General features: G+C 42.0%; 1 protein-coding gene across 1 annotated transcript in view; it reads right to left on the bottom strand.

Moving 5' to 3' along the window:
* Positions 1-1,826: 1,826 nt before the first annotated feature.
* LOC137427788 (collagen alpha-1(XIV) chain-like) overlaps positions 1,827-12,823 on the bottom strand; it is a 209,656-nt gene continuing 198,659 nt past the window's right edge. The window contains exons 53-59 of the mRNA XM_068117529.2: positions 12,705-12,776; positions 11,676-11,711; positions 7,429-7,495; positions 7,059-7,247; positions 5,547-5,624; positions 3,044-3,199; positions 1,827-2,895 (exon numbers count right to left, since the gene is read on the bottom strand). Coding sequence (XP_067973630.2) covers positions 2,873-2,895; positions 3,044-3,199; positions 5,547-5,624; positions 7,059-7,247; positions 7,429-7,495; positions 11,676-11,711; positions 12,705-12,776 — 621 coding nt within the window. The 3' untranslated portion in view covers positions 1,827-2,872. The remainder of the gene's footprint in view (positions 2,896-3,043; positions 3,200-5,546; positions 5,625-7,058; positions 7,248-7,428; positions 7,496-11,675; positions 11,712-12,704; positions 12,777-12,823) is intronic.

Genomic DNA, 12,823 nt, shown 5'->3' on the forward strand with positions numbered 1-12,823 from the left:
TATAGAAGCGCCTCCGCCTGTATAATTTTATTTATTTATAATTATGACGTCAAATGTCACGTGGTACGGACGCTTGGAAAAACGTTTGGAAAATCTTGGAAAAACGTTACACCTCTATATCTCCCAAACCATTCAATGGAAAAAATTGAAACGTGGCTCATTGTCAACTACTCACCATGGGGAATAAGATATGTTAATGATGATGTCATCGGTGCCTTCGTTATGACGTCATAATTCGACAAATACAACACTTATCCATCCGATCATTATGAATTTTTTTCAGCAACTGTTGGTCTGATGAACACGAAATTTTCACCGTTTTCACCATTTCGCCTCCTCCTTTAGAATATTTTAATGATAATCACGACGTCAAAGGGCAGGTGGTACAGGCGCTATCTTGGAAAAACCGAAAAATGTTGCACCTCTATATCTCCAAAACCGCTGCTTGGAAAAAATTGAAACATGGCTCATTGTTAAGAACTCCATATGGGGAATAGGTGTTGTTAACGATGACGTCATTGGTGCCATAATTATGACGTCATAATTCGACAGGGACAACGCTTTGTCTGATCAGTTTGAAATGTATTGAGCATGATCTACGTAACAATTATTTAGAGAATATAAATTTATGATGTCATCGCTCACATGGTCTGGCAGCCATATTGGATCAAAGAAAAACAATGTTCAAAAACAGAAGAGTTGGATCACAACAAGTTGACTGCGCAGAGTAAATATTCTATGAATACCATCTAGTTTTGAAGAAGTCATCGTTGTTTTCTAGAAGTCGTCATTGTTTTGAAGAAGTCGTCGTTGTTTTGAAGAAGTCGTCGTTGTTTTGAAGAAGTCATCGTTTTTTGAAGAAGTCATTATTTTTTGAAGTTGTTTTTTTGAAGAGGTCGTTTTTTTGAAGAAGTTGTTTTTTGAAGAGGTCTTTGTTTTTTTGAAGAGGTCGTCGGTTTTTTTTTAAAAGCTGTTTTTTGGAGAAGTCGTTTTTTGAATAAGTCGTCATTAAAAAAAAAAAGTCGTCGTTTTTTTGAAGAAGTCGTCGTTTTTTGAAGAAGTCGTTTTTTAAAGAAGCCATCGTTTTTTAAAGAAGTCGTCGTTTTTTGAAGAAGTCGTTTTTTTGAAGAAGTCGTCGTTTTTTGAAGAAGTCATTTTTTGAAGAAGTTGTCGTTTTTTGAAGAAGTCGATTTTTTGAAGAAGTTGTCGTTTTTTGAAGAAGTCGTTTTTTGAAGAAGTCGTCATTTTTTGAAGTTGTCGTTTTTTGAAGAAGTCGTCGTTTTTTGAAGAAGTCGTCGTTTTTTTGAAGAAGTCGTCGTTTTTTGGAAAAAGTCATCGTTTTTTGAAAGAAGTCGTTTTTGAAGAAGTCATCGTTTTTTGAAAAAGGTCATCATTTTTTTGAAAGTCGTCGTTTTTTAGAAGTCATCATTTTATGAAGAAGTTGTCGTTTTTTGAAGAAGTCGTCGTTTTTTGAAGAAGTCGTCGTTTTTTAAAAAGTCGTCGTTTTTTGAAAAAGTCTTCGTTTTTTTGAAGAAGTCGTCGTTTTTTTGAAAAAGTTGTCGTTTTTTAAGTAGTCGTCGTTTTTTGAAGAAGTCATCGTTTTTTTGAAGAAGTCATCGTTTTTTGAAGAATGTTGTTTTTTGAAGAAGTCATCGTTTTTTTTGAAGCTTTTTGAAGAATCACAATTAGGGCAGGCCAGTCATTTCATAGTTCATTTTGCCTTGGATGAGGATCAATCAAAAGGAACCGGTTGCGGTATACTCAGACACTCAGGACGCAAGAAGCCCTTAAGGGAAAACAAACGAAACAGAAACGAGAGTTGTTGATTTTTTTCTTCCTCATGTGACATTTATTTTACAACTATGCCCACACGTCATGATACATCACATAATAAATATTCCTTCCCGTCGACCCGCGTGAGACAGCACAATGGCAAAAGACCATCATCCGTCTCATCCTGGTTCAAATTTATGGTCACGATCCCCGTGCCAGGTTTCCATCCTGGCCGAATGACCCCTGCAAGCCAGCCTTGCCACGTGCTATATATATTTTTCTGCCAGTGATATCACAGCAAAAATCCAGCCTCCTTCGCCAAACCCTCGACTCAAAGGTACGCTACAGGTAAACAATAGGGTAGCCATAAAAGTGGCACAGAGTATTTAAAAACAAAGAAATCCACAGAAAGCATCTTACACACAGACTGCGACCGAAAGCGACTAGTACTCGTACAAATAGGCACACGTAGGACAACCTTACACTTTGGGCTCCGCACACTCACCTACATATGCCGAGAACGTGGTCACAGTCCTGAATTTCAGGAAAGAGAAGCACATCGTCTGCAACCTCCGTTCCGGCATGAAGACGTCTATTCTTCACTGATATTTACCCAACACAATTGTTGTTTATATGTATATATATATTTTTCTTTTTTTTCCTTCTTTGGTGTACCACTGGAATGCAAGGTGGGTTCGTTTTCACTCCACTGGGTGTTCATGAGGTTGACGGCGCAAAGTTTCGGAGATCTCCTCCGGTAACCGTGATGCTATTGGGTGGGTTAACAGGGGAGTTGTTCTCACTTTCAGTTGTTCAAGTGGAGGAAAAAAATTCTGAGCCTGTTTTATCGACACGGTGTCATGAAAAAGACCCCTTGGAGTGGTTGGGGGCATGTAGAAAGCGGTGATGTCGGCTGCGTTATGGAGTGAATTGGGTGTTGCGATATTTATACGTTGACGTGGAGGGATGCGATGCAATCATGAATGTGATGTAAACAGAAAGAACATGAAGACATGTGGCGAAGGAAGATGTTGGGTGAGATGAAAAAATAAGAGTAAACTTCAGGTTGCATCGTTTCTTCATATCACAGCCACGATCCTCAGTGATTATTGTATGGAATTCCTGGATAGAGACAGGCACACAGATAGATAAACTTAACATTACAAATAAATTTGTTTGTTATCATCCTCAGTTAAAACAAGCCCATGCCTCTGCATCGATGTGTGGTGAGCCGATCCATGCTAGTTATAAGATAAATGGCAAACCTTACCTCCAAAACTGTAGCCAGCACACTGAGCAGCATCACAGTACCCAGGGGGTCCAGGTGGTCCCTTGACTCCAGGGTTTCCACGCCGAGCTGGTTGTCCAGGCGGGCCTGATTGACCTCTCATGCCATCCCTTCCTGGCTTACCCTTTCCAACTGGGCCTGGGAAGTGAAGTATAAGCAAAAGGTTATGTTTAAATCCACTTGACTTGGCGACATGTTTGTCATTCGAAGGAACACGCAAACCGACATCGACTGATCTGAAATCAAACGTAGTCCAATGCTGGAGGTGATGATGTGTGAAATGGCCCAAAGATGTTTGCTGCTTGAAATCTCCATGGAGCACATCTTCGCTTTCCTGATTAGTTTACCAAATTTTGCTGACTTTTGTTTTTGAGGTTATTTTTATACACACCTGTTTTGTTTGTCTGCCTGACGTTGAGCAGGGTATCTCAAAAACTTTACGGAAGGATTTGGAGGAAACTTGGTGGGCAGGTTGGGTGGTTGACAAGGATGAACTGATTAGATTTTGGTGAAGATCTGGAACTGGATACGAGAATTTTTAATGATCCCTCACCATTGAGCAATAGCGCCAAAAACGATATCTCAAAAGTTGTGGACGGGTTCTGATAAAACTTGGTGGATGAGTTGGTTAGGTGACAAGAACAAGCTGATTCGATTTTTGTTCAGGTCTGGATCCATATCCGGTGATCCATATCCATATCCTAAGCCTGGTGTTGGGTTATCCCAACTTATCCCAACAAGGTTATCCCAACAAGGTGACGTGGATCCATATCCATATCCAAGCATGAGACACTCGGTTTAAAAAAAAAAAAGTTTCCGTGTTTCTTAATTTATTTACCATTAAGCTTCAGTGTGTCTGTCCAGCCATCCAGGCCATAACATTTTTACCAATTGAGTTTTTGTCATCAAATCTTCAACAAAGCTTTATGATAATATGAATTAATTTTTAATGAGTAATTAATAATTAATTAATAATTTAATGAGAATATGAAGAACACAAATTAATAAAATGTACAATTTTACTTAACTGTCGTTTTCATCAAATTTAGTTCGAGTACAAAGCGGACGCGGACGGGATTTGCACTTTGAGATGCTTTCTAGTTTGAACTTGCAAAGGGGTGTTCAAATTGTCCCGTACCCAAACTCAAAGGAGCGTTGAGACAGGGATAATATTTCCCAAATTTTTTTGTTTTATGGATGTGGTCACGCCAAATCCGAGCCCACTGACACATTTTTCATTGTTTGGCATAGACCTGAGTCATCTGTGCTGGTAAAATGGAGAAACATGAGAGGGGAGAATATTTTTTAACTTGGAGAAGTTGGGAGCCTTCCACACCCCCACCCCTCCCCCAACCTAAATAAAGATCAGACAAAGTCCTCATTCCACTGAAGGAACATCTAAGGTCTAAGTGGAAAGCACTTAAACACAAGTAATGATGTCACTCCCACTGCTAATGACCGTTTCTAGAAGCAACCATTAGTTAACTGGAAGGCTCTCCAAAAACTTCAAAACCAAGGGAAGAAGTAAAAGATTGCTGGTAGGACAACAGGTGAAGGGGCTTGCATTTGAAAACTCAAGGAGGCATACACAGTTCACTTGGCAATGGCGGAGGAGTGGTTTTGGGGGAATCTGCTTCATGGCGATGATGACAAAATATATAGAAAAATGTGTCCATGGATGGTGCTTGTGGTGAAATATGTTGTAATGTCTCGAGCTGAGTGAAGAGACGATCCGAGCGAAGGGACGACCTTGAGGGAGCTTATATAAACTGTGTCCATTCGGTGCGCGATCGGGTGGCATTCTGTATCCCAGCGCTGTAGACTACTGAGATTTAGTAGGTGTGTAATTGCTTGCTTGCAGGAAACTAGAAAGAGATGTATGCTTTGATTTCCTTATTTATGGAACTAATAATCTGCATTCTTGTGTTGGAGGAATGCGTAGAGAAATAGTTGAATAAAGCCTCATTTCTTGATAGAGTTCTGAGTTTGATTTCACAACAGTGCTCCTCTTACATGCAAGCTGGCCTGTACAGGTGGAGAACAAAGTAATGTTCTTGTGCCTATGATGCTGCAGTACGATCGACAATGTGGGGAAAGGGGTTGGAGAGGGGTGGGAAGGGGAAGTTGTAGTGAGTGGTAGAATTTGCCTTGTGCTGGAGGTTTATCTTTCTCTAAATTAATTTCTTTCCAGGTATATCTTTCCAGGTAAATTAATTTCCATCCTGGTGCATGTGGCGAGTGATCCCCGATACCAAGGACTTTGGTCCATGGACCATTTAAACACCTCACATGTATTAGTGGTAGAATGTGCTGTGCAGTCCAATGATCTCTCTAGATACTTAAGTAGAGTAAGGTACCGGGTAATAAACCGGGTAGAGATGCGTAAGGTACCGGGGGAATGTAGGATTGAGCAAGCACCCTTTAACGACGAGATGAGCTGTAGACTAAAACACAAGCCTTAATTACCCAAGTTGCTAGTGCACACCTGGCATTCCTGGAGGTCCCAAAGGTCCAACCGAACCAAAACCTGCAGCACCCCTCTCTCCCTTGGATCCAGGGAATCCTGCACATACACAAATCAACAACACAACATTGTGTCAATAAGTATCATACAATTGTTTTAAATGATCATACTTTATCCCCCGGAGGGTATCTATCTCAACATTGTTTTAAAGGTTAATTTTTTTCTTGTTTTTGACTCTTGGGAGCCCAAGTCACCACCCCCTAGGGCATGATCCAGGGGTCAAATCGAAAAAATCGTTACATATTTCATGTGTCCCCTAATGTTGATCGCACATACAAATGTGCCTGTAATTACAATTTTTGGAATTTGACCTTTTGACCACGCCCAAGGGGTGGGGCCAAAGTGACTGCTCTTGCACTTTTGTGCCACGTGGTGTCATAACTACCAAGTTTTAATACAATATCCCCCCATTTGTTTTCAAAAAGCATGAGGATAATAAGCACGAGCCAACGTGCAATTCACTGAACAATAAATAAGAAATATATAAATAAAATACAGCACAAATAAATATAAATAATAAAAGGTAATACCAAAAATTGATAAATAAAATAAAATAATAAAGTGCACAAAGATATAAATAGCCAAAAAGTATTTTTCCCATCGCTCCAAATTCCGATGAGGTGCAAATCCCCAAAGATTCATATTTTTCCTTTTCTTCCACAACAATGTCCAAGCTTGATTTGTGGTGGGTGTAAAATAATTGGCAAAGTGAGAAGGTTGCCTCGCCGCTGGAGTAGCATCAGGGATAGGGATCAAATACGGCGTCGTCGGCCAAAGCAACCAAATTCTGGACCGTCAGCAAATCACGCGATGAAAGGTGGCATTTCGGCGCCATGGTGTGCACCATGACTTATGGTCCAGGTGGCGAGCTTCTTGCTACGCTAAACAGTGGCGGTGCTGTGTTTGTTATTTAAAGTTGTAAAAGCACTAATAGCTACCAGAAACCATTTCCTTGTTAACCTCCCTCATTCCTCCCTTGTTCAAACTAAAAGGCCACGTCCATGTCTCCAGTCATTCCACCCCTTTTTGTCTCCCCAATTAGAGGTCTTCCTGAATCTGTCAGCTCAAGCTCTTTGTTCCAAGATTTTAAATCTGTTGTCCACCATGACCTCATGACTATCTCCCATTCCTATCTCTTGGACACCCTGAGACACTCTGAGACCCTGATACTGGACACCCTGAGACCCTGATACCTTGATACTGGACACCCTGAGACCCTGTTCTCACCCTCAACCACAATAACTCCTCTCTTGCTGTGATTCATACCTGCTGTTTTCCCCTTCACCCCAATTTGTATCTGTTGACCCATTTCCCATTTGAGTCCTGATGCCTGGATTAATAGAAATGAAGATTTTTTTTTTTAGAACAATGCATGGGAATTGTTTCACACGGGCTGCGCAATCCTTCTGATTTCGATGGAGGTGTGCAAATCCCCAAATATCGAGGTGAGGTTGTGGTGCTGGATTCGCTCACCCTTCTCGCCCTTGATGCCAGGTGAGCCAGGCGAGCCCGGAAAGCCTGGAACACCCCTGAGGCCTGGTGACCCTGGCTGTCCTCTCCTACCGGATGTGCCGGGAGGACCAGGAGGTCCCGAGATGGGGCGAGGAGGATGGTGGTTGTTCGGGATGTTGTTGATCATGGAGCTGACATGTCGCACATGAGCTGTTAATAAAAAATATATATATATTTAAGGACAGATGGAGATGCCAAACAAAAATTCTCATCACAAATGACCTCTTCTGGTACTGCAGTGGCACTCGGTATGGAGGAGCTTGAGGAGAATATGGAGTGACAAATCGTGATTTTTCAAAGTGACCATTTAAAATTGTTAAAGGTAACTCACAATTGATGAGTCTCTCGCAGATCTGCTGTGCAATGGTCCGGACCAGATTGTGGCTTTGGATGTCACCCTGCAAATGGGTAAGGGTGAGGTTGTCTTAAGTGTGTCTCCAACATGTTACAGCTTCTTTCACCATCAATCTGCATTGATTTCTGAAAGAATCTCAAACAGGCCATCTGCACATATTACACATTAGAGAAGAGGAGGAGGCAAATATTCCACCATGGTTAAGTATGTATTAGAGTAGGACAAAGGTCACGAATGGTGGCCATTAGCTGCCAATTGAGTGGATGGTTGTCCCATATACGTACGCCACAGGTTCAGCTGACTTATTTTCTTATGGGATAGCTTAATTGTCTGAGGTCCTGGCTGTGCCACTGATGCAGTGCCCCCTGTAGGTTGGAGCAGGAATTTGTAATTTGTTGCTCGCCGACTTTTCAGGAATGTACTAACAATGATTTCGAGCTGGGAAAGGTGAGAACACCAAGATGATGAATGATATAGATTCCAGAAGGTAAGTCTTGAATATTTTTGGAGTTTGCAAAGTGAGATGGAAAGATGTTAGTGATTTCATACGTGACTGTATGAGGCTAATATACTTGGGGGGTGGGGACGGGGGAAGGGGTGAGGGCAGAGGGGGCAATGAGGTATTTTGGGGAAAAAAATAGCTGGAAAGCGTTTCCAAAATGATTTGGAACTAGGATGTAATGTTGCTCATGAAGCTTTGAGATGATGCTGGAGACATAGTCATCATTAAATGTGTACCTCTCCCTAATGCAGTGAGTGCTCCCTGTAGGTTAAAGGAGGAATGTGGACTTTGCTCAGGTTGATGGCGATGGCTCGCCGACTTTTTGTGAAGGATGCCCTGGGACATGACGCCCACTTTAACGTCCACCAACTGATCCTAGCAGACATAATGTCCAGTTTAATGCCCACCAACTGATCCTAGCAGACATGATGCCCAGTTTAATGTCCACCAACTGATCCTAGCAGACATGATGCCCAGTTTAATGTCCACCAACTGATCCTAGCAGACATAATGTCCAGTTTAATTTCCACCAACTGATCCTAGCAGACATGATGTCCAGTTTAATTTCCACCAACTGATCCTAGCAGACATGATGTCCAGTTTACTTTCCACCAACTGATCCTAGCAGACATAATGTCCAGTTTAATTTCCACCAACTGATCCTAGCAGACATGATGTCCAGTTTAATTTCCACCAACTGATCCTAGCAGACATGATGTCCAGTTTAATGTCCACCAAGTGACCCTAGCAGACATGATGTCCAGTTTAATTTCCACCAAATGACCCTAGCAGACATGATGTCCAGTTTAATGTCCACCAAGTAATCCTAGCAGACATGATGTCCAGTTTAATGTCCACCAAACAATCCTAGCAGACTTGATGTCCAGTTTAATGGCCACCAAATGAGCCTAACAGACATGTCCAGTTTAATGTCCACCAAGCAATCCAAGCAGACATGATGTCCAGTTTAATGGCCACCAACTGATCCTAACAGACATAATGTCCAGTTTAATGTCCACCAATTGATCCTAGCAGACATGATGTCCAGTTTAATGTCCACCAACTGATCCTAGCAGACATAATGTGCAGTTTAATGTCCACCAACTGATCCTAGCAGACATGATGTCCAGTTTAATGTCCACCAACTGATCCTAGCAGACATGATGTCCAGTTTAATGTCCACCAACTGACCCTAGCAGACATGATGTCCAGTTTAATGTCCACCAAGTAATCCTAGCAGACATGATGTCCAGTTTAATGTCCACCAACTGATCCTAGCAGACATAATGTCCAGTTTAATGCCCATTTGAGGATTTGGTGGAATTGGATTGGAGAGACAGAGCTGATTTGTGGTTTGACAGTGAGGAGAATGGATTAAATAAACATACTTGGCCTGAGAGTTGATGCCATAAAAATAATTATGAACGAATAATGAATGATCAACAAACTCTAGTCTTTCATCTACAGCAGCCATAATAAAATCCTGAGAATCTTCTGGATTGACACGGCTGGTAGGAAGGCGGTGGACCCAAGACCGACAAAAGTGGAGGGTTTGTTCGGAGATTCAGATGCCATGTGGCATGATAAAAATAATAAGCAAGTAAGCAAATTGTTTGATCAAACTGATGGAAGAAAGATGACAACAACATATGTTAACCAGACACGGTGGCGTAATGGTTAGAGTGTCTGATCTGAATCTGGGAGGTCGGCGGGTCAAACCTGACTCTGGGCGAGCAATACCAAGACTTGGAAAATGATACGTGCTGCTCATCATCCTCTAAAAGGATAGAGTACGGATAAACAACCATAATGCAGGCTCGATGGGCCGAATGACATCATCCGAGGCTGAAGTTCTTTGCAAGGGATGCCATAGGAGGTGGATATTGATTGCCTGGGACCTGGTGGTCTTGCATGTGCAGTGAGGGCTGCGAAAAATGAGCTCAAGGATGGAAAGGCTCCGACATCAATGATATTCCAGCAGGATTGATGAAAAATGTCGGAGAGGAGGAAACAAGGTAGCGTTGTGAAGGAAAAGGGCCAGGGTTGGAGGTCAACTAGTGAAAGATGTCAGATTGGTTGATCACAAGACCCTGGGGGCAAGTACCGTGAACAGACCGTCGGTTGTTGGTAGATCGACTAAATGCTGCAGCAATGGCTCAATCCAATGAATATCGATTTGGAGACCACAAAATGTATGATGGTACCTGGACATGCAGGTGGAAGAGTGATTCTTACCTCTGCTACCGGAGGTGGATGGAGGTTATGTTTTCACCCCTGTTTGTGAGCCAGAGATCTCAAACAGTCCTGGACAGAATCGGACGAAACGTGGTGTTCTGGTTGGGTGTGTGACAAGGACGAAATGATTAGATTTTGGTGAAGATACGGATCCGGCTGCTAGAATTTTAAAGTGATTCTTCACCATTGGGAGATTGGGCCAGAAACGATACATAGCAGGATATCTCAAAAAGTTGTGGACAGATTTGGATGAAACTTGGTGGACAGGTTGGGTGTATGACAAGGACAAACAGATTCGATTTTGGTGAAGATCTGAATATGGATTCGGATATGAGAATTATTTAATTTTTTAAGTGATTCTTCACCATTGAGTGATCGGGCCAAAAACGATACATAGCAGGATATCTCAAAAAGTTGTGGACGGATTTGGACGAAACCTGGTGGACAGGTTGGGTGTCTGACAAAGACTAATATATTCGATTTTGGTGAAGATCTGAATATGGATTCGGATATTAGTTATTTCATTTTTAAATGATTCTTCACCGTTGAGAGATCGGGCGAAAAGCGATATTTAACAACATGATATTTACAAAAGGTATGGGCGAGTTATGACTAAACCTGGTGGATGAGTTGGTTCGGCGACAAGAACAAGTCGATAAGATTTTGGAGGTGCAGATCCAGATCCGGCGTATCGGTGGAATACAAAAATTTAACTCTTCAGCCTGGTGGAAGTATGTGCTCTACAAAGTAACGTTCCAGTTTTAATAAGTGACAAACAATTGGATCAGATGAGACAACTATAGATTATCTGGGAAGCACAATAATGCAGAAGAGGACTAACATACCATGGAGGGGGGGAGCTGGAATTTCAATGGGGGAAAGCTGCGTCTAACAGCAAGAAGAGGCCATTAACTGGACAACTGGCAAGAGAGAGAGAGAGGAATGAAACGTGAGTGAAGAATTTGATATGGAATATGGTGCTGAAACCAAGGGTGATTATAAGGAAAGGAAAAAAAAATGTCAGGCTTCTCCAGAGCTTTGAGATGTGTTTGGAGATGCATGGAGACAATGACGCGGTTAAACAACAGCTAAAAATGTAATGAGGATTTGTTGGCAAAAATATAGGAACATAGTTTGATAGATTTCATATATATTTTTTCCCCAAAGGCAAATGAATTGGAGTGGACATGTGCAGGGAGGAGATTGTTGTGTTGGAAGAGGTGTCGGAAGAGCGGATGAAAGGAAAAAGCCAGAGATGGAGGAAATTAATGATGGTTCTGGACTAGCTATATGAAGAATGGAAGATTATATAAGGAGATCAAAGCACGAGTGGCTTGGGGAAGAACTGAGCCAGAACAACGTGTTTCGGAGGATGACCGATGCGATAACATGGAGGTGGCCCCGGCTATATCTGCCATTTCCAAGCTCTCGCCTTCTTTACAACTCCCTTTACAAAAAGGAGACCTCATCAAAATAAGGAACTCACCCTCTCTCCTTTTTCTCCCTTTAACCCCTCCTTGCCCTGTAACAGAGAAAAAGGGGGGGGGGGGGGGGGAATAACGGGATTAAAGAAAGTTTTATCAAACAGTCATGAGAGAGCCACCGATAATGACACTATCTTGAGAGGTCAATACAAAGGGCAGATTGGTAAGACCGTAACATGAGGAGAAGAAGAAGAACAAGACATCGAAGAAAATCATCTTTGGAGATGAATTTCAACAACATGTAGTACAAGTATAGCCTCAAAGACAAAGCATGAGAATAAACAGTCAAGAGGAAGATTCCATCAACAGGGCACCAGAAGGCCAAATAATAAATAAATAAATACACAGCTGGAAAGTATTTCCCTTTGCTGTTATGACTCAAGCACATAGCTCATGCTTGTTCTTGGCCAATGAGACGAGCAGGGAGAGAAAGGGGGACAGCAATAAAGAGGGACGTAGGAGTTACGACTGATACATTAAATCTCAGCTGGAGGGATAAAAATCTGAAATATGGAACGGCAAATCAACTAGCGGAGTCCAAGCGAAGCTTCGGTGAGCTGCCTGGTCAGTTATCCGACAATCAATAACATCTCCGATACCTTTTCACAATCTCGCAAACTCCCTCAAAAGGGACACTGAAATGCAGGGAAGGAACAGCAGCAATATGGCTGCTGAAAGAAATCAGGAAGAATATTCATAAACAATCAATCAAACATTCTCATTACAATCTCAAAAGAATTCCATCAGATCTCACAAGGAATCATAGGAAATTGGTGGAAGGGAGAGATATGAAGGAGGAGGAAGAAGAAAGATGACAGCTGCAAAACTAATACGAAAGTAGGTGGAACAAAGTAGATCTTGGAAATAAAATTGCAACTGGAAATGGGAAAGTATCATGTGGGAGAAACAGGTATGATTATGGAATAGTCACGAGCAGCAAGGATGATCTAATCAGAAGAAACAGGAAGAAGCCAGGAATTATTTGTGGGAATACGAAATAGGTGAGTCTCCAAGCTGATCGTGATGATCACCTTGATGCCATGATTCCCAGTAGGTCCTGGCTTTCCAATGGGTCCAGGAATCCCAGGTGCTCCAGGATTTCCCTAGAAACAGGAAGTCAAGAGTAAAACGGAACTCGATCAGGTCATCA

Source organism: Myxine glutinosa, chromosome 5 (assembly GCF_964187855.1).
Source record: "Myxine glutinosa chromosome 5, kmMyxGlut1.1, whole genome shotgun sequence".
NCBI lineage: Eukaryota > Metazoa > Chordata > Myxini > Myxiniformes > Myxinidae > Myxine > Myxine glutinosa.